Source organism: Oncorhynchus gorbuscha, linkage group LG08 (genome assembly GCF_021184085.1).
Source record: "Oncorhynchus gorbuscha isolate QuinsamMale2020 ecotype Even-year linkage group LG08, OgorEven_v1.0, whole genome shotgun sequence".
Classification (NCBI taxonomy): Eukaryota; Metazoa; Chordata; class Actinopteri; order Salmoniformes; family Salmonidae; genus Oncorhynchus; species Oncorhynchus gorbuscha.
Genome location: NC_060180.1, coordinates 64,136,601 through 64,157,233, shown reverse-complemented (window position 1 = coordinate 64,157,233; position 20,633 = coordinate 64,136,601). Strand labels below are relative to the sequence as shown.

General features: G+C 43.6%; 1 protein-coding gene across 1 annotated transcript in view; it reads right to left on the bottom strand.

The window, feature by feature from the left end:
* The window catches only part of LOC124041984 (protein phosphatase 1L-like), a 36,328-nt gene extending 15,695 nt beyond the window's left edge, over positions 1-20,633 (bottom strand). The window contains exon 1 of the mRNA XM_046360213.1: positions 19,729-20,633. Within this exon, the coding sequence (XP_046216169.1) occupies positions 19,729-20,127 (399 nt within the window). The 5' untranslated portion in view covers positions 20,128-20,633. The remainder of the gene's footprint in view (positions 1-19,728) is intronic.

The following is a 20,633-nucleotide window of genomic DNA, read 5'->3' as shown; positions in this document are numbered from 1 at the left end:
CTATACATGTCTAACATGTATACATGTATTGATGTGATATTTAAGGCAACAAAAAAATTACAACAATATTTATGGGAAACCTAAATAAAAAAATGTTAGCTGACATGGTCTAGTTGATCTGGACATTTATGACAAGTTATAAATAGCTCTCTAAGGTATGCAATGACTAACATGACAAGAGGAACTGATGTCGAAATTGCAGCTTGTGCATTCTACTATTCCGACTTTCACACTGACTGCTGCAGTAATTTAATTAGCTAACTACTGTTGATTTCACAGGTTAAAAAAGGACCAGAAAGGAACACTATAAACCGGTTTCTTTTTTTTGTCTCAAACCGGTTGAGAACATTATATTGCTGGTCAAAACAGTGGAATGGAACGGGAAAAAACTGTGGTTCTGTTAACAACAAAAAGATTGGAAAATAATTTTGGTTCCAACCCCTGGTTGAAAGTCAAAGTTGGTTTGTTTAACTGGCTTTGGTTTTCAGAGTGTTTTTTAAATTGTTAGAAAATGCAATGTAACAACAAGAATGCATGAAGCATGCATGAGAGCATCAGCTGTTCAGGACAACTGTGTGATCACCCTCTCCGTAGCTGATGTGAGTAAGACCTTTAACTTCTTGCGTCGAGCCATCCCGGATCCGGTATCGTGACTACAGCCTCCAACTATTCATGAAAATCACATGAAAATTTGCTCTCAAGCTTAGCCTTTTGTTAACAACACTGTCATCTCAGATTTTCAAAATATGCTTCTCAACCATTGCAAAACAAGCATTTGTGTAACAGTATTGATAGCTAACGTAGCATTTAGCGTAGCATTTAGCATTAGCATTCAGCAGGCAACATTTTCCATAAAAACCAGAAAAAGCATTCAAATAAAATAATTTACCTTTGAAGAACTTCGGATGTTTTCAATGAGGAGACTCTCAGATAGCAAATGTTCAGTTTTTCCTGAAAGATTATTTGTTTAGGACAAATCGCTCCTTCTGCGTCACGTTTAGCTACGAAAAAAAACCTGTATCCAGGATTGTGTAAATCTATCCGCAAGCTCATTAGCATAACACAACGTTAACTATTCATGAAAATCGCAAATGAAATGAAATTAAATCTATTTGCTCTCAAGCTTATTAGCCTTTTGTTAACAACACTGTCATCTCAGATTTTCAAAATATGCTTTTGAACCATAGCTAAACAAGCATTTGTGTAAGAGTATTGATAGCCTAGCATTGCATTAAGCCTAGCATTCAGCATGCAACATTTTCCACAAAAAACAGAAAAGAATTAAAATAAAAGAATTTACCTTTGAAGAACTTCAGATGTTTTCAATGAGGAGACTGTTAGATAGCAAATGTTCCGTTTTTACAAAAAATATTATTTGTGTCGACTAATCGCTCCGTTTTGTTCATCACATTCGGGGAGGGGAAAAAAATATATTAAGTCATTAAAACGCAAACTTTTTCCAAATTAACTCCATAATATCGACAGAAACATGGCAAACCGATGTTTAGAATCAATCCTCAAGGTGTTTTTCACATATCTATCGACGATAAAATCCATCGTGGCAGTTTACTTTCTCTTCTGAAGAAATGGAACGCGCATGGACCTACAGATTACGCACACAGGACACCGGGCGGGACACCAGGTAAATGTAGTCTCTTATGGTCAATCTTCCAATGATATGCCTACAAACACGTCACAATGCTGCAGACACCTCGGGGACTAGACAGAAACCGCAGGCTCATTCCTGGTGCATTTACAGCCATATAAGGAGACATTGGAACACAGCGCCTTCAGAATCTGGGGCATTTCCTGTATGAAACTTCATCTTGGTTTCACCTGTAGCATTAGTTCTGGGGCCCGCACAGATAATATCTTTGCAGTTTTGGAGACATCAGAGTTTTGTCTTTCCAAGGCTGTCAATTCCATGCATAGTCGAGCATCTTTTCGTCACAAAATATCACGCTTAAAACGGGCACGTCTTTTTATCCAATGATGACATAGCGCACCCATAGATTGAAGAGGTTAAACAGGTCAACATTCACAAGGCCGCTGGGCCAGACGGATTACTAGGACGTGTATTGCGAGCATTCGCGGACCAACTGGCAAGAGTCTTCACTGACATTTTCAACCTGTCCCTGACTGAGTCTGTAATACCAACATGTTTCAAACAGACCACCATAGTCCCTGTGTCCAAGAACATTAAGGTAAGCTGCCTAAATGACTAACGACATCTATAGCCATGAAGTGCTTTGAAAAGCTGGTCATAGCTCACATCAACACCATTATCCCAGAAACCCTAGACCCACTCCAATTTGCATGCCGCCCAAACAGATCTGTCAGGACCTGGTTACGAACCCGGGTCTCACTTAACCAACTGAGCCACGAATAGTCGGCAGAACCCAGAAGATGAGGCAGACACAGCAGTACTTGAGACAGTGTATTTAATGAAGTAAAAAGTGAAGTTCTTCAGGAAAACATGTAACTCCACAACCTCAAAAGGAATTCCACAAGAACAAAGGTAATCCTCCAAGACAAAAAGGTAAATCCACAAGGTGGAAGGTATAGCACAAAAAGCCTCAAAAGATACTCAAAAACAAACAAACAAGAACAAAAAACAGAATTCCACAAGAGAGTCCACCAGGATCAACAAGAGTTCACAGAGTACTAGGGCTGGGTGCTAACATACAAACACAGAGCAAAGAACTGAGGAAAACAAAGGGTTTAAATACAATCAGGGGAAACGAGGCACAGGTGCAAATAATAATGGGGATTAAGGGAAAACAATGGGGGCATCTAGTGACCAAAAACCGGAACAACCCTGGCCAAATCCTGACAAGATCCACAGATGATGCCATCTCTATTGCACTCAACACTGCCCTTTCCCACCTGGACAAAAGGAACACCTATGTGAGAATGTTATTCAGTGACTACAGCTCAGCGTTCAACACCATAGTGCCCTCAAAACTCATCACCAAGCTAAGGACCCTGGGACTAAACACCTCCCTCTGCAACTGGATCATGGACTCCCTGACGGGCTGTCCCCAAGTAGTAAGGGTAGGTAAAAACACATCCGCCACGCTGATCCTCAACACGGGAGCCCCTCAGGGGTGCGTGCTCAGTCCCCTCCTCTACTCCCTGTTCACTCATGACTGCATGGCCAGGCATGACTCCAACACTATCATCAAGTTTGTCGATGACACAACAGTGGTAGGCCTGATCACCAACGACGATGAGGCAGCCTTTAGGGAGGAGTTCAGAGACCTGGCCATGTGGTGCTAGGACAACAACCTCTCCCTCAACGTGATCAGTACATAGGAGATGATTGTGGACTACAGGAAAAGGAGGGCCAAGCACGCCCCCATTCTAATCGAAGGGGCTGCAGTGGAGCAGGTTGAGAGCTTCAAGTTTCTTGGTGTCCACATCACCAACAATCTAAGACAGTCGTAAAGAGGGCACGACAAAGCCTATTCCCCCTCAGGAGACTGAACATATTTGGCATGGGTCCTCAGATCCTCAAAAGGTTCTACAGCTGCACCATCGAGAGACTGGTTGAATCACTGCCTGGTATGGCAACTTCTTGGCCTCCGACCGCAAGGCACTACAGAGGGTAGTGCGTACGGTCCAATACATCACTGGGGCTAAGCTTCCTGCCATCTATACCAGGTGGTGTGAGAGGAAGGCCCTACAAATTGTCAAAGACTCCAGCCACCCTATTCATGGACTGTTCTCTCTGCTATCACATGACAAGCGGTACCGGAGTGCAAAGTCTACGTTCAAAAACCTTCTTAACAGCTTCTACCCCCAAGCCATAAGACTCCTGAACAGCTAATCATGGGCTACCCAGACCCCTCTTTTACACTGTTGCTACTCTCTGTTTATTATCTATGCATAGTCACTTTAACTCTACCTACATGTACATATTACCTCAATTACCTCGACTAACCAGTGCCCCCGCACATTGACTCTGTACCGATAACCCCTGTATATAGCTTCGCTATTGCTATTTTACTGCTGTTGTTTAATTATTTGTTACCTTTATTTTCTATTTTTTTACTTAACACTTTTCTTTAATCTTTTTTTCTTAAAACTTCTTAAACCATTGTTGCTTAAGGGCTTGTAAGTAAGCATTTCACTGTAAGGTCTAGACCTGTTGCATTCGGCGCATGTGACAAATAACATTTGATTTGATAACACCCTAGAGAGAACTGCTAATTCAGCCAAAACATGATGCACTTCTTGTTGAATAGCCAACAATTACAACTAAATCAAACTTCTCCCACAAAAGATAAAAAGGTAGAGAGGATGAATCTACATGAATCTCAAATTTGATCAATTTTAAAAATGGAAGACTCGAATACCTGTTACAGTGGTCACCAACCGGTCGATCTCCAAGCCACTCCTAGTCGATCACCAAACATTTCTGTAAAAAAAACAACGATAAAGCCTTGCCGCCTTATTTTTTTTTTCTCTCTGTTGTTTCTCTGTTTTTTCTCTTTCTGAATTTCCGCCTGACTGATGTGCCCAAAGTAAACTGCCTTGTTACTCAGGCCCTGAAGACAGGATATGCATATAATTGGTACCATTGGCGAGAAGACACTCTGAAGTTTGTAGAAATGTTAAAATAATGTAGGAGACTATAACATAATAGATATGTTAGGAGAAGATGCAAAGAAAAACCAACCAGAATTTTTATTTTTGAGAGCCCATGCTCTTCCATTATAACGTATAGGGACTAAGTTAAATCCAGCTCCCAGATTGCAATTCCTATGGCTTCCACTAGATGTCAACAGTCTTTGTTCAAGGTTTCAGGCTTGTTTAATCCAAAACGAGGAAGAATTCTGTGTTTTGATACAGGAACACAGAGCTGGAAATCAGTCTGTGTGCGCACGATGAAGAGGATGCGCACCTGCTAACATCACTTTTCTATTGAACATACTTCTTTCCGTATGAAATATTATAGTTTAATTACATTTTAGGGTACCTGAGGATTACATAGAAACTTATTTTGACTTGTTTTAACTTCTTGACGCTACCCATCCCTTAAGCGGGATAATTGTCATCAGAAACCGCTGAATAGCATAGCGCCACAGTCAAATAATATGACTAAAAATATTCATATTCATGAAATCACAAGTGCAATATTGCAAAACACAGCTTAGCCTTTTGTTAATCCACCTGTCGTCTCAGATTTTGAAATGATGCTTTACAACGAAAGCAATCCAAGCGTTTGTGTAAGTTTATCGATCACATGACAACTTTAAGTACACTTAGTATCAGGTACCTTGGTCACGAAAATCAGAAAAGCAATCAAATTAATCGTTTACCTTTGATGATCTTTGGATGTTTTCACTCGCGTTATGTTCAGAAATCCACAAGAAAGAGCGGCCACGACAACGCAGACGTAAATTCCAAATAATATCCATAATGTCCACAGAAACACGTCAAACGTTTTTTTAATCAATCCTCAGTGTGGTTTTAAAATATATATTTGATAATATATCAACTGGGAGTTTAGGTTTTTCAATGGGACAGGGAGAAACAATGGCCGCTTTACTCTGTTGCGCAAACCTCACTTTGAAAGCCCCCACCTATCCACTTACGCAATGTGATCTTTCACGCTCATTTTTCAAAATAAAAGCCTGAAACTATGTCTAAAGACTGTTGACACCTTAGGGAAGCCATAGAAATAGGAATCTGGTTGATATCCATTTAAATGGAGGATAGGCATGCATAGGAACAGAGAGGTTTCAAAATAAGAGGCACTTCCTGATTGGATTTTCCTCAGGTTTTCGCCTGCAATATCAGTTCTGTTATACTCACAGACAATATATTTCGACCGTTTCGGAAACTTTAGAATCTTTTCTATCCCAATCTGACAATTCTATGCATATTCTAGTTTCTGGGGCTGAGAAATAAGCAGTTTCAAATGGGCACGTTTTTTAGCCAAAAACGAAAATACTGCCCCCTACATGCAAAAGGTTAACCAAGTTTAGCGGTAGCTTTTTGGATTCCTTTCTCTGCATGTTGAATGAATGGATTACTCAAATCGATGGCGCCAACTAAACTGACTTTTTGGGATATAAAGAAGGATTTTATCTAACAAAACGACACTACATGTTGTAGCTGGGAACCTTTAGATTGGAAATCATAGGATGATTTTCAAAAAGTAATATTTAATCGCTATTTGTGAATTTATGAAACGTGCTGGTTGAAAAATATTTTGATGTGGGGCGCCGTCCTCAAACAATTGCATGGCATGCTTTCGCTGTAAAGCCCATTGTAAATCGGACAATGCAGTTAGATTAACAAGAATTTAAGCTTTTAACCGATATAAGATACTTGTATGTACCTAAATATTAATATCCATAATTTATTTATTTGAATAGCTTTGATAGCTTCGATTATTTATTTGAATTGCGCGCCCTCCAATTTCACCAGAAGTTGTTGACAGGTGTCCCGCTGATGGGACACCTATCCGTCAGAAGTTTTAACTTTTTATGGCTGCAGGGGCAGTGTTGAGTAGCTTGGATGAAAAGGTGCCCATTGTAAACGGCCAGCTCCTCAGTCTCAGGTGCTAATATATGCATATTATTATTATTATTATTGGATAGAAAACACTCTAAAGTTTCCAAAACTGTAAAAAAATATTGTCTGTGAGTATAACAGAACTGATATTGCAGGCGAAACCCTGAGGAAAATCAAAACAGGAAGAGGCTTCTATTTTGAAAACTCCATGTTCTATAGCCTTCCATTGCTCCATTTAAAGGGATATGAACCAGATTCCTTTTCCTATCACTTCCTCAAGGTGTCAAACAGTCTTCAGACATAGTTTCAGGCTTTTATTTTGAAAAATGAGCCAGAACGATAACATTGCATCAAGTGGTCACATGAGTTTTGCTCGCGCAACAGAATTTGGATAGGGATTGCTTTTCCCTCTCCTACTGTGAAAGACATTTGCGGTTGATATATTATCGATTATATATTTTAAAAACAACCTGAGGATTGATTATAAAAAACGTTTGACATGTTTCTGTGGACATTATGGAAACTATTTGGAATTTTCGTCTGCGTTGTCGTGACCGCTCTTTCCTGTGGATTTCAGAACATAACGCGACAAACAAACTGAGGTATTTTGGTTCTAAAAATAATCTTTATGGAACAATAGGAACATTTGTTGTGTAACTAGGAGTCTCGTGAGTGAAAACATCCGAAGATCATCAAAGGTAAATTATTAATTTGATTGCTTTTCTGATTTTCGTGACTGAGCTACCTGATGCTAAGTGTACTTAATGTTTCATCGTGCGATCGATAAACTTTCACAAACGCTTGGATTGTTTTCGCTGTAAAGCATAATTTCAAAATCTGACACAACAGGTGGATTAACAAAAGGCTAAGCTGTGTTTTCCTATATTGCATTTGTGATTTCATGAATATAAATATTTATAGTAATATTTATTGTATGCTATGCTATTCAGTGGTTGCTGATGACACTTATCCCAATATCGGGATTGCAGCCATAACAAGTTAATAAAGGAATAAGAAATCCCGCTATGCCCTCCAACGAACCATCAAACAGGCAAAACGTCAATACAGACTAAGATCGAATTGTACTACACCGGCTCTGACGCTCGTCGGATGTGGCAGGGCTTGCAAACCATTACAGACTACAATGGGAAGCACAGCTGAGAGCTGCCAAGTGACACGAGCCTACCAGACAAGATAAACTACTTCTATGCTCAAAGAGGGAAATAAAATAGAAACATGCATGAGAGCACCAGCTGTTCCGGAAGACTGTGTGATCACGCTCTCCTCAGCTGATGTGAGTAAAACCTTTAAACAGGTCAACATTCAAGGCTGCAGGGCCAGACCGATTACCAGGACGTGTACTGCGAGCTTGCGCTGACCAACTGGCAAGTGACTACACTGACATTTTCAATCTCTCCCTGTCCGAGTCTGTAATACCAACATGTTTTAAGCAGACCACCATGGTGCCTGTCCCCAAGAACACAAAGGTAAACTGCCTAAATGACTACCGACCCATAGCACTCACATCTGTAGACATGACGTGCTTTGAAAGGCTGGTCATGGCTCACATCAACATCATCATCCAGAAATCCTAGACCCACTCCAATTTGCATACCGCCCCAACAGATCCACAGATGATGCAGTCTCTATTTCACTCCACACTGCCCTTTCCCACCTGGACAAAAGGAACACATGAACACTATGTGAGAATGCTATTCATTGACTACAGCTCAGTGTTCAACATCATAGTGCCCTCAATGCTTATCAATAAGCTAAGGACCATGGGACTAAACACCTCCCTCTGCAACTAGATCCTGGACTTTGTGGTAGGTAACACACATTTGCCACGCTGGTCCTCAACACAGGGGCCCCTCAGGGGTGTGTGCTAAGTCCCCTCCAGTACTCCCTGTTCACTTATGACTGCACTGCCAGGCATGACTCCAACACCATCATTAAGTTTGCCGATGACACAACAGTGGTAGGCCTGATCACCAACAACGAGACAGCCTATAGGGAGGTCAGAGACCTGGCCGTGTGGTGACAGGACAACAACCTTTCCCTCCCTCAACGTGATCAAGACAAAGGAGATGATTATGGACTACAGAAAAAGGAGGAACAAGCACGCCCCCATTCTCATCGACTGTGCTGCAGTGGAGCAGGTTGAGAGCTTCAAGTTCCTTGGTGTCCACATCACCAACAAACTAAATGGTCCAAGCACACCAAGACAGTTGTGAAGAGGGAACGACAAAACCTATTCCCCCTCAGGAGACTTGGCATGGGTCCTCAGATCCTCAAACGGTTCTATAGCTGCACCATCGAGAGCATCCTGACTGGTTGTATCACTGCCTGGTATTGCAACTGCTCGGACTCCGACGGCAAGGCACTGCAGAGGGTATTGCGAACGGCTCAGTACATCACTGGGGCCAAGCTTCCTGCCATTCAGCTGTGAGGGGAACGGCACCTCAGTACCTCCAGGCTCTGATCAGGCCCTACACCCAAATAAGGGCACTGCGTTCATCCACCTCTGGCCTGCTCGCCTCCCTACCACTGAGGAAGTACAGTTCCCGCTCAGCTCAGTCAAAACTGTTCGCTGCTCTGGCTCCCCAATGGTGGAACAAACTCCCTCATGACGCCAGGACAGCGGAGTCAATCACCACCTTCCGGAGACACCTGAAACCCCACCTCTTTAAGGAATACCTAGGATAGGATAAAGTAATCCTTCTCACCCCCTCCCCCTTAAAATATTTAGATGCACTATTGTAAAGTGGTTGTTCCACTGGATGTCATAAGGTGAATGCACCAATTTGTAAGTCGCTCTGGATAAGAGCGTCTGCTAAATGACTTAAATGTAATGTAAATGAATATTTTCCTTTCTCTGGTCATAGGAGTAACAACATGAATTGGTGCATGAGGCAGAAATAATGCAATGCGACTTAAATTTCACCATCAGCTGGAAGACTGTGTCCCATTTTCTCAGTGGAGTAAGGAAGAGAGGAGGAACGGTGAGTCTGGTGAGAGGCAGCCTCATCGCTGCTCCCTCCCCCACCTCAGACTGACCATCAGCTGGAAGACTGTCTCCTTTTCTCAGTGGAGGAAGGGAGAGAGGAGGGACGGTGAGTCTGGTGAGAGGCAGCCTCATCGCTGCTCCCTCCCTCACCTTAGACTGACCTTCAGCTGGAAGACTGTCTCCTTTTCTCAGTGGAGGAAGGGAGAGAGGAGGGACGGTGAGTCTGGTGAGAGGCAGCCTCATCGCTGCTCCCTCCCTCACCTCAGACTGACCATCAGCTGGAAGACTGTCTCCTTTTCTCAGTGGAGGAAGGGAGAGAGGGGGGACGGTGAGTCTGGTGAGAGGCAGCCTCATCGCTGCTCCCTCCCTCACCTCAGATTGACCATCAAATGCAGAAAAAAAAGTGAATTATTATGCTTACTCAGCTGTGCCTCACAAGAAATACAACAAATGATCTATTACCAATGTCTTCATACACCTTAATTGTAGTAATATCATTTCAAAATGGTCAGAGGAACCACATTGCCAGGGCAATTCAAGCATACATAGCCAATGATCATGTATTGGGCCTATAGCCTACTACACAAACCTCATGGCTATATACAGTAACTGTTTTTAATTGGATGATGTTGAATAGGCTTACTTTTTTAAAGTCATGCAAAAAAAAAATCTGAGTGGTAGATCTTGGCTTGCATTTTGACTCAGAAAGTGATCTTGACTCCAATGATTCGATTCCCACAGTTGTGTCAAGTCCATTCTTGATACACACAGGAAACTGTTGAGCGTGAAAAACCCAGCAGCGTTGCAGTTCTTGACACAAACCGGCGCGCCTGGCACCTACTACCATACCCCGTTCAAAGGCACTTAAATCTTTTGTCTTACCCATTCACCCTCTGTTTGGCACACATAGACAATCCATGTTTTAAAGCTTAAAAAACCTTTAACCTGTCTCCCCCTTCATCTACTCTGATTGAAATGGATTTAATAAGTGACATTAATATGGGATCATAGTTTTCACCTGGTCGGTCTATGCCATGGAAAGAGCAGGTTTTGTCGGTTTTGTCCACTCAGTGTAAATCTTTTAGTATTTTGATTTGGTGGAGATAGACACAGTCACAATACTAAAGTGGCATTTGTGACTTCTAAAACACAGATGTGTAACAGTGTGTAATAGAGTAATAGTATTGTAATAATGTGTAATAGTGTTTGTGTAATAGCTTTGTTATAGTGTGTAATAGCTTTGTAATAGTGTTTGTGTAATAGCTTTGTTATAGTGTGTAATAGCTTTGTAATAGTGTGTAATAGGGTGTAAGAGCTTTGTAATAGTGTCTGTGAGAAAGAGAAACCTGGCTACAAGCTCACTATGGACACTGAATTGGCAGATGGCTCCCTAGACATGTGGTCTGAAGGCTACCTTGGGCATTCCCTGACCCTTGACAGTCAAAGGAAGAAAAAATGGTTTTACACCATGTGCGACACACAAAGCTTCAAGACTGGTTCTTTGTGTGGGTTTGCAATTAAATTCCTATGTCTTTGAGCTGAGGACAACACACAAAAACACAGTGGGTGATTCTAGTTTCATCAAAGGGTAGTAGTGGTAGGCGACATACACAGGGCCTTCTACTAAATAGTGAATAGGCCAAATAGTGAATAGACCCTGTAAATCGTACTGCAGAGGATTTAGATGCTGCCTACTCAACTTAGATTCTGGTCATGGTTAGGATGGCCTAAGACCGTGTGACTTTTAAAATGCTCTGTTTGATAGTTTAATGTACCCTGAAAGCTGGAGTGGGAAGATGTTTCGTTTGGACTTAACTCTCTCATTCCAAATCCAATGAGGATGCTGTGCTGACCACAGATGCTAATGATGTTCAACAGCATCCTTTGTGTTTTAAGCTAATATTTCTAATTAATGGTGATAAACATATTGGCCTCTTTTACTAGGCTATGGATTTGAGAAACACCTACCCAGTGGGACCCATCATTCAGGGCAAGTGGGGCAGGGCCCCGCCTGTTTTGAGACCCACCTGTTTAGCTAAAAAAATAATGGGTTGCCTGAAGTTCTGTCACACATGGGGACACTACTTCACCGCAAAATCTACGGGGAGAGCTCATAAATTCAAGCCCCTTGGGTGCTGCCGTAGATTTACATTAGAATTGCCCATCCAAGGCTCAAGGTCATTGGCCACAGATAAATTACCGTTATATCTACCGTAGCTTTGGTTGGACTGATCATGTCAACATCATACTTTCAAAATCTTAGCTAACAAGCTAGACAAGCAGTCATTTTCATGAATCAAGTTGACAATCTATTGAAAAATCCTTTTCAATCCTTGTCATACGAAGAGAAATTATAGATCAAACGTATTGGTGCTCACCGGCCACAAGTTGTAAATCGCAAATTCAACAATGAGCGGTTTGGAAGGAGTCAGTGGCTAACTGTGAGTGTTGCAATCACTAGCCTGCTATTCAGCGGAGTGGGTGTGTGTTCCAAGTCTGAGTTTAATATGGCTGCAGGGGCAGTATTGAGTAGCTTGGATGAAAAGGTGCCCATTGTAAACAGCCAGCTCCTCAGTCTCAGTTGCTAATATATGCATATTAGTATTGGATAGAAAACACTCTGAAGTTTCTAAAACTGTTTGAATTATGTATGTGAGTATAACAGAACTCATATTGCAGGCAAAAACCTGAGAAATTCCACTTCCTGTTTGGATTTTTTTTCTGGGGGTGGCAGATTTTCAACCAAGCTCTCATTGAAATTACAGCGAGATATGGATGAGTTTTCACTTCCTACGCCTTCCATTAGATGTCAACAGTCAATAGGACTTTGTCTGATGACTCTAATGTGAAGGGGGGGGGTCGAATGAGACAGGAAATAGTCACCACTGCCACGAGTTGACCATGTTTTCACTATGTGCGTTCACAGGGGAAGGACCTGCGTTCCACCGGTCATCTGAAGTCATTCTAATTCTCCGGTTGGAATGTTATTCAAGATATATGTAAACAACATTCTAAAGATTGATTCAGTACATCGTTTGACATGTTTCTACTGACTGTTACTGTCACGCCTTGGTCATAGTATTTTTGTGTTTTCGTTATATATTTGGTCAGGCCAGGGTGTGACATGGGTTTATATGTTGTGTTTCGTATTGGGGTTTTGTAGGCATTGGGATTGCGGCTGAGTAGGGGTGTAGCATAGGTTTGGCTGCCTGAGGCGGTTCTCAATCAGAGTCAGGTGATTCTCGTCGTCTCTGATTGGGAACCATATTTAGGTAGCCGGGGTTTCACTGTGTATTTCCTGGGTGAGTGTTCCTGTCTCTGTGTAGTGCTCACCAGATAGGCTGTATTAGGTTTTCACGTTCCGTTTGTTGTTTTTGTATTTATAAGTTATTTCATGTATCGTCATTTGTTTCATTAAAGACATGAGTAACCACCACGCTGCATTTTGGTCCGACTCTCTTTCGACAAACGAACGCCGTTACAGTTACGGAACTTTTGGACATTTCGTCACGTTATAGTGGACGCGCTTTGTGACTTTGGAATTGTTTACCAAACGCGCTAACCAAAGTAGCTAATTGGACATAAATAACGCACATTTTCGAACAAATCAAGCATTTATTGTGGACCTGGGATTCCTAGGACTGCATTCTGATGAAGTTCAAAGGTAAGGGAACATTTATCATGTATTTTCTGGTTTCTGTTAACTCCAACATGGTGGCTAATTTGGCTAATATTCTAAGCTCCGTCTCAGATTATTGCATGGGTTGCTTTTTCCGTAAACCTATTTTGAAATCTGACAAAGTGGTTGCATTAAGGAGAGCTATATCTATAATTCCATGTGTATTATCATCTACATTTATGATGAGTATTTCTGTTGAAACCATGTGGCTATGCAAAATCACTTGATGTTTTTGGAACTAGTGAATCTAATACGCCAATGTAAACTCAGATATTTTACATTTACATTTACATTTAAGTCATTTAGCAGACGCTCTTATCCAGAGCGACTTACAAATTGGTGCATTCACCTTATGACATCCAGTGGAACAGCCACTTTACAATAGTGCATCTAAATATTTTAAGGGGGGAGGGGGTGAGAAGGATTACTTTATCCTATCCTAAGTATTCCTTAAAGAGGTGGGGTTTCAGGTGTCTCCGGAAGGTGGTGATTGACTCCGCTGTCCTGGCGTCGTGAGGGAGTTTGTTCCACCATTGGGGAGCCAGAGCAGCGAACAGTTTTGACTGGGCTGAGCGGGAACTGTACTTCCTCAGTGGTAGGGAGACGAGCAGGCCAGAGGTGGATGAACGCAGTGCCCTTATTTGGGTGTAGGGCCTGATCAGAGCCTGGAGGTACTGAGGTGCCGTTCCCCTCACAGCTCCGTAGGTAAGCACCATGGTCTTGTAGCGGATGCGAGCTTCAACTGGAAGCCAGTGGAGAGAGCGGAGGAGCGGGGTGACGTGAGAGAACTTGGGAAGGTTGAACACTAGACGGGCTGCGGCGTTCTGGATGAGTTGTAGGGGTTTAATGGCACAGGCAGGGAGCCCAGCCAACAGCGAGTTGCAGTAATCCAGACGGGAGATGACAAGTGCCTGGATTAGGACCCGCGCCGCTTCCTGTGTGAGGCAAGGTCGTACTCTGCGGATGTTGTAGAGCATGAACCTACAGGAACGGGCCACCGCCTTGATGTTAGTTGAGAACGACAGGGTGTTGTCCAGGATCACGCCAAGGTTCTTAGCACTCTGGGAGGAGGACACAATGGAGTTGTCAACCGTGATGGCGAGATCATGGAACGGGCAGTCCTTCCCCGGGAGGAAGAGCAGCTCCGTCTTGCCGAAGTTCAGCTTGAGATGGTGATCCGTCATCCACACTGATATGTCTGCTAGACATGCAGAGATGCGATTCGCCACCTGGTCATCAGAAGGGGGAAAGGAGAAGATTAATTGTGTGTCGTCTGCATAGCAATGATAGGAGAGACCATGTGAGGTTATGACAGAGCCAAGTGACTTGGTGTATAGCGAGAATAGGAGAGGGCCTAGAACAGAGCCCTGGGGGACACCAGTGGTGAGAGCGCGTGGTGAGGAGACAGATTCTCGCCACGCCACCTGGTAGGAGCGACCTGTCAGGTAGGACGCAATCCAAGCGTGGGCCGCGCCAGAGATGCCCAACTCGGAGAGGGTGGAGAGGAGGATCTGATGGTTCACAGTATCGAAGGCAGCCGATAGGTCTAGAAGGATGAGAGCAGAGGAGAGAGAGTTAGCTTTAGCGGTGCGGAGCGCCTCCGTGATACAGAGAAGAGCAGTCTCAGTTGAATGACTAGTCTTGAAACCTGACTGATTTGGATCAAGAAGGTCATTCTGAGAGAGATAGCGGGAGAGCTGACCAAGGACGGCACGTTCAAGAGTTTTGGAGAGAAAAGAAAGAAGGGATACTGGTCTGTAGTTGTTGACATCGGAGGGATCGAGTGTAGGTTTTTTCAGAAGGGGTGCAACTCTCGCTCTCTTGAAGACGGAAGGGACGTAGCCAGCGGTCAGGGATAAGTTGATGAGCGAGGTGAGGTAAGGGAGAAGGTCTCCGGAAATGGTCTGGAGAAGAGAGGAGGGGATAGGGTCGAGCGGGCAGGTTGTTGGGCGGCCGGCCGTCACAAGACGCGAGATTTCATCTGGAGAGAGAGGGGAGAAAGAGGTCAGAGCACAGGGTAGGGCAGTGTGAGCAGAACCAGCAGTGTCGTTTGACTTAGCAAACGAGGATCGGATGTCGTCGACCTTCTTTTCAAAATGGTTGACGAAGTCATCTGCAGAGAGGGAGGAGGGGGGTAGGGGGAGGAGGATTCAGGAGAGAGGAGAAGGTGGCAAAGAGCTTCCTAGGGTTAGAGGCAGATGCTTGAAATTTAGAGTGGTAGAAAGTGGTTTTAGCAGCAGAGACAGAGGAGGAAAATGTAGAGAGGAGGGAGCGAAAGGATGCCAGGTCCGCAGGGAGGCGAGTTTTCCTCCATTTCCGCTCGGCTGCCCGGAGCCCTGTTCTGTGAGCTCGCAATGAGTCGTCAAGCCACGGAGCGGGAGGGGAGGACCGAGCCGGCCTGGAAGATAGGGGACATAGAGAGTCAAAGGATGCAGAAAGGGAGGAGAGGAGCGTTGAGGAGGCAGAATCAGGAGATAGGTTGGAGAAGGTTTGAGCAGAGGGAAGAGATGATAGGATGGAAGAGGAGAGAGTAGCGGGGAGAGAGAGCGAAGGTTGGGACGGCGCGATACCATCCGAGTAGGGGCAGTGTGGGAAGTGTTGGATGAGAGCGAGAGGGAAAAGGATGCAAGGTAGTGGTCGGAGACTTGGAGGGGAGTTGCAATGAGGTTAGTGGAAGAACAGCATCTAGTAAAGATGAGGTCGAGCGTATTGCCTGCCTTGTGAGTAGGGGGAAGGTGAGAGGGTGAGGTCAAAAGAGGAGAGGAGTGGAAAGAAGGAGGCAGAGAGGAATGAGTCAAAGGTAGATGTGGGGAGGTTAAAGTCGCCCAGAACTGTGAGAGGTGAGCCGTCCTCAGGAAAGGAGCTTATCAATGCATCAAGCTCATTGATGAACTCTCCGAGGGGACCTGGAGGGCGATAAATGATAAGGATGTTAAGCTTGAAAGGGCTGGTAACTGTGACAGCATGAAATTCAAAGGAGGCGATAGACAGATGGGTAAGGGGAGAAAGAGAGAATGACCACTTGGGAGAGATAAGGATCCCGATGCCACCACCCCGCTGACCAGAAGCTCTCGGGGTGTGCGAGAACACGTGGGCGGACGAAGAGAGAGCAGTAGGAGTAGCAGTGTTATCTGTGGTGATCCATGTTTCTGTCAGTGCCAAGAAGTCGAGGGACCGGAGGGAGGCATAGGCTGAGATGAACTCTGCCTTGTTGGCCGCAGATCGGCAGTTCCAGAGGCTACCGGAGACCTGGAACTCCACGTGGGTCGTGCGCGCTGGGACCACCAGATTAGGGTGGCAGCGGCCACGCGGTGTGGAGCGTTTTTATGGTCTGTGCAGAGAGGAGAGAACAGGGATAGACAGACACATAGTTGACAGGCTACAGAAGAGGCTACGCTAATGCAAGGAGATTGGAATGACAAGTGGACTACACGTCTCGAATGTTCAGAAAGTTAAGCTTACGTAGCAAGAATCTTATTGACTAAAATGATTCAAATGATACAGTACTGCTGAAGTAGGCTAGCTGGCAGTGGCTGCGTTGTTGACTTTGTAGGCTAGCTGGCAGTGGCTGCGTTGTTGACACTACACTAATCAAGTCGTTTCGTTGAGTGTAATAGTTTCTACAGTGCTGCTATTCGGGGGCTAGCTGGCTAGCTAGCAGTGTTGATTACGTTACGTTGCGTTAAAAGAACAATAGCTGGCTAGCTAACCTAGAAAATCGCTCTAGACTACACAATTATCTTTGATACACAGACGGCTATGTAGCTAGCTATGTAGCTAGCTACGATCAAACAAATCAAACCGTTGTGCTGTAAAGAAATGAAATGAAAAATGTGATACTACCTGTGGAGCGAAGCGGAATGCGACCGGGTTGTTGAGTGCGGAAGTTCTATTCAGTAGACGTTGGCTAGCTGTTGGCTATATAAATATGAACTTTATCAAACAAAACATGTATTGTGTAACATGAAGTCCTATGAATGTCATCTGATGAAGATTATTCAAGGTTAATGATACATTTTCTCTCTATTTATGCTTTTTGTGGATGCTATATTTTGCTGGAAAATGGGTGTGCTTATTGTGGTTTGGTGGAGATCTAACATAATCGTTTGTAGTGCTTTTGCTGAAAAGCATATTTGAAATTGGACACTTTGGTGGGATTAACAACAAGATTACCTTTAAAATGATATAAAACACATGTATGTTTTTGGAATTGTAATTATGAGATTTCTGTGGTTTGAATTTGGCGCCCTCTATTTTCACTGGTAGTTGTCATATCGATCCCGTTTGCGGGATTGCAGCCATAACAAGTTATTAACTTCTTCGATATAGGGGGCGCTCTTTTAATTTTTGGATGAAAAACCTTCCCGTTTTAAACAAGATATTTTGTCACGAAAAGATGCTTGACTATGCATATAATTGACAGCTTTGGAAAGAAAACACTCTGACGTTTCCAAAACTGCAAAGATATTGTCTGTGAGTGCCACAGAACCGATGTTACAGAAAAAACCCAGATAAAAATACAATCAGGAAGTGCCACATTTTTTAAAACCGCCTCATGGCAATGACTCCTTATATGGCTGTGGAGGAGCTAGGAGTCATCTTACTTTTTTCACGTTTTCCCCAAGGTGTCTGCAGCATTGTGACGTATTTGTAGGCATATCATTGGAAGATTGACCCTAAGAGACTACATTTACCAGGTGGTCACTTGGTGTCCTCCGTCGCAATTATTGCGTAATCTCCAGCTGCAGTATTTTTCAGTTTTCTTCGGAAGAGAAGCCAGCTGCCACCACTGATAGATTATCGAATAGATATGTGAAAAACACCTTGAGGATTGATTCTACACAACGTTTGCCATGTTTCTGTCGATATTATGGAGCAAATTTGGAAAAAAGTTTGGCATTGTAAGTGACAGTATTTTCGTTTTTTTTCTTAGCCAAACGTGATGAACAAAACGGAGCTATTTCTCTTACACAAATAATCTTTCTGGAAAAAATGAACATTTGCTATCTAACTGAGAGTCTCGTCATTGAAAACATCCAAAGTTCTTCAAAGGTAAATGATTTTATTTGAATGCTTTTCTTGTTTTTGTGAAAATGTTGCCTGCTGAATGCTAGGCTTAATGCTATGCTAGGCTATCAATACTCTTACACAAATGCTTGTGTAGCTTTGGTTAAAGCATATTTTGAAAATCTGAGATGACAGTGTTGTTAACAAAAGCCTAAGCTTGTGTTTCAATATATTTATTTAATTTCATTTGCGATTTTCATGAATAGGAAACGTTGCGTTATGGTAATGAGCGTGAGGCTATGATTACGCTCCCGGATACGGGATTGCTCGACGCTAGAGGTTAAGGGTCTCTTTTCCAACCTTAAAAGGATAAACATTGATATGCCATGGGACAGAAAAGGTTGAATAGATTGTCCATGCTGTCAATCCAGCATTACTTCTGCGGCACTCATAACAACTGGAAACAGGAAACTGGGAAATCTCATTCTTCAGTGAGTTCAAGACAACTGCGGAACTCTGGAAAAAAAGTGAGCTCTGACTGGGAAAATAAGTTTTGAAAGGTCACCCAACTCGGAATTCCAAATCGGGAACTCGGGCCTCTTTCTACAGCTCCGACCTGAAGTTCACCGACATCATGATTGTTTTTTTTCAGTTCCCAGTTGTCTTGAAAGCACCATAAATCCAGAGAACGGCAGTCATTGATTACAAAATTTGGCCACAAGAAGGACCGCCGTGCCAACTCCCTGTTTAAGCTAGCACAGCAGGTGAGTCCAAAAATGTATCTTATGCTGCTGCATAAATGGTGTAATATGAAAGTAATTCTAAGTGCATGTTGTGTAGTAAGCTGTTAGTAGCCCATGTGCCTCACCCTAATAATTTGGTCCCTTTCCCCCTCATAATTTAGCCTACTGTTATGACTTGGTGGTGCACATGTAGCCTATAGCCTGTTTTAGAGAAATGTCATCAAACATTGTAAGAGCTTTCATTGTCTGCTTATATGCCCCCTTTATTTATCCTACGGTTCGGACTTGGTGTTCTGGGAGAATACTGTAAGAACGGCCCATGTTCTGACTTATTTTGCTGTACATTTCAAAAGTACTGAACAAATAGTTATTGACAATGACAGTCCTAGCTCGGATTGCCTCTTATTCGCTCGTTGTTCCCTTATGCCATAGTTTGTACATCTCAATTGTCAGTAGAAACCACATTTGTTTAAACAAGTCATATCAGTTATGTTTTTTAAAGGCAGTAAAGGAGGCTGAATGAACTGTTTCGCTGCCAGACAAGACTCCGCTGATAGCCAGGTGTAGCGGTGGAGAGGATTCATTCACTCCATAGTGCTGAATAGAAAGCCTGCTGTTGGGCCCTAATGGTTGCTTTATGTAGGCCCTAATGGTTGTAGTGCAATTAATGTATTGTTTAGTGTTGTGTTGTGTTGTGGCTACATCTAAAAACATTTGTGGAGTTTTCCCCATCAAGATTTACATGCTAAAATAGCCACTGCACCTACCTCACCACCGTGACCGTCAAATATCCCGAATATAGACGGGTGACTCTTGTTGGTGATGTCGGTGAGCACCTCGAATCGGTCCTCCATGTGGTCGCGCCGCCCCTGAATGGAGTACACTGCTACATTGTTGTTTTTGAAGTCCCAAGTTTTGGAGAACTCCGCATCTAGGACATTCAGGCCCCCCAACCTGTCGTTTTGCATCATTTCCGCCACTTTCCCCTTCACCATGTTCACGGCATCCCGGCTGGACTTGACGATGGTCTTCACCTCGTCCGTGTGGAAGAAGTAACTCCATAAGGCCAAGCTAATGCATAGCAGAAACAATGTCTCCGGCCTGAGGAGGAAATAACGCATGATCCGACCCAAAAGAGACAACAGCGTCATTGTGTCTCCTATCATCACACGCAAGAAAACTGTTGACGGTTGCCTCTCTCGTGCAGGTCAATTCACTTCATTATATCAGTTCACGGGAAAAAAATAAAACGTCCACCATCAATGTTTGATGTCAGAACTGCTATAAATATATCAAACTGGCTTTAAATGGTCAATGCAGGCTATTTCCAGCCTTAACGCTCAACGGAATGTAACACTGAAGCGCAAGAGCGAATGACGAAAGCGGGCAGAGTCATTGGCTTGAAAGACAAGTGAGACTGTCCTGGCTCGCGAAATAACAGCTGAAGCACGAGGATTCGCCGAAAAAACTCGTAATGAAGTCGCTGTAGTCTGTAGCCCATTGTAGGCTTCGCGAATAACGGGAGACGACCCACCGGAATGTGAGGAGGAGTTGTCACCAGGGGCGGAGCAGGGGTTTCAGTTTCGGTGGCCTGTTTTTGCGGTGACCGCGTTTCTTGTGTGGGAAACGCTCCCATTCAGCCTCTACTCACCCGCGTCAACAACAACCCCCT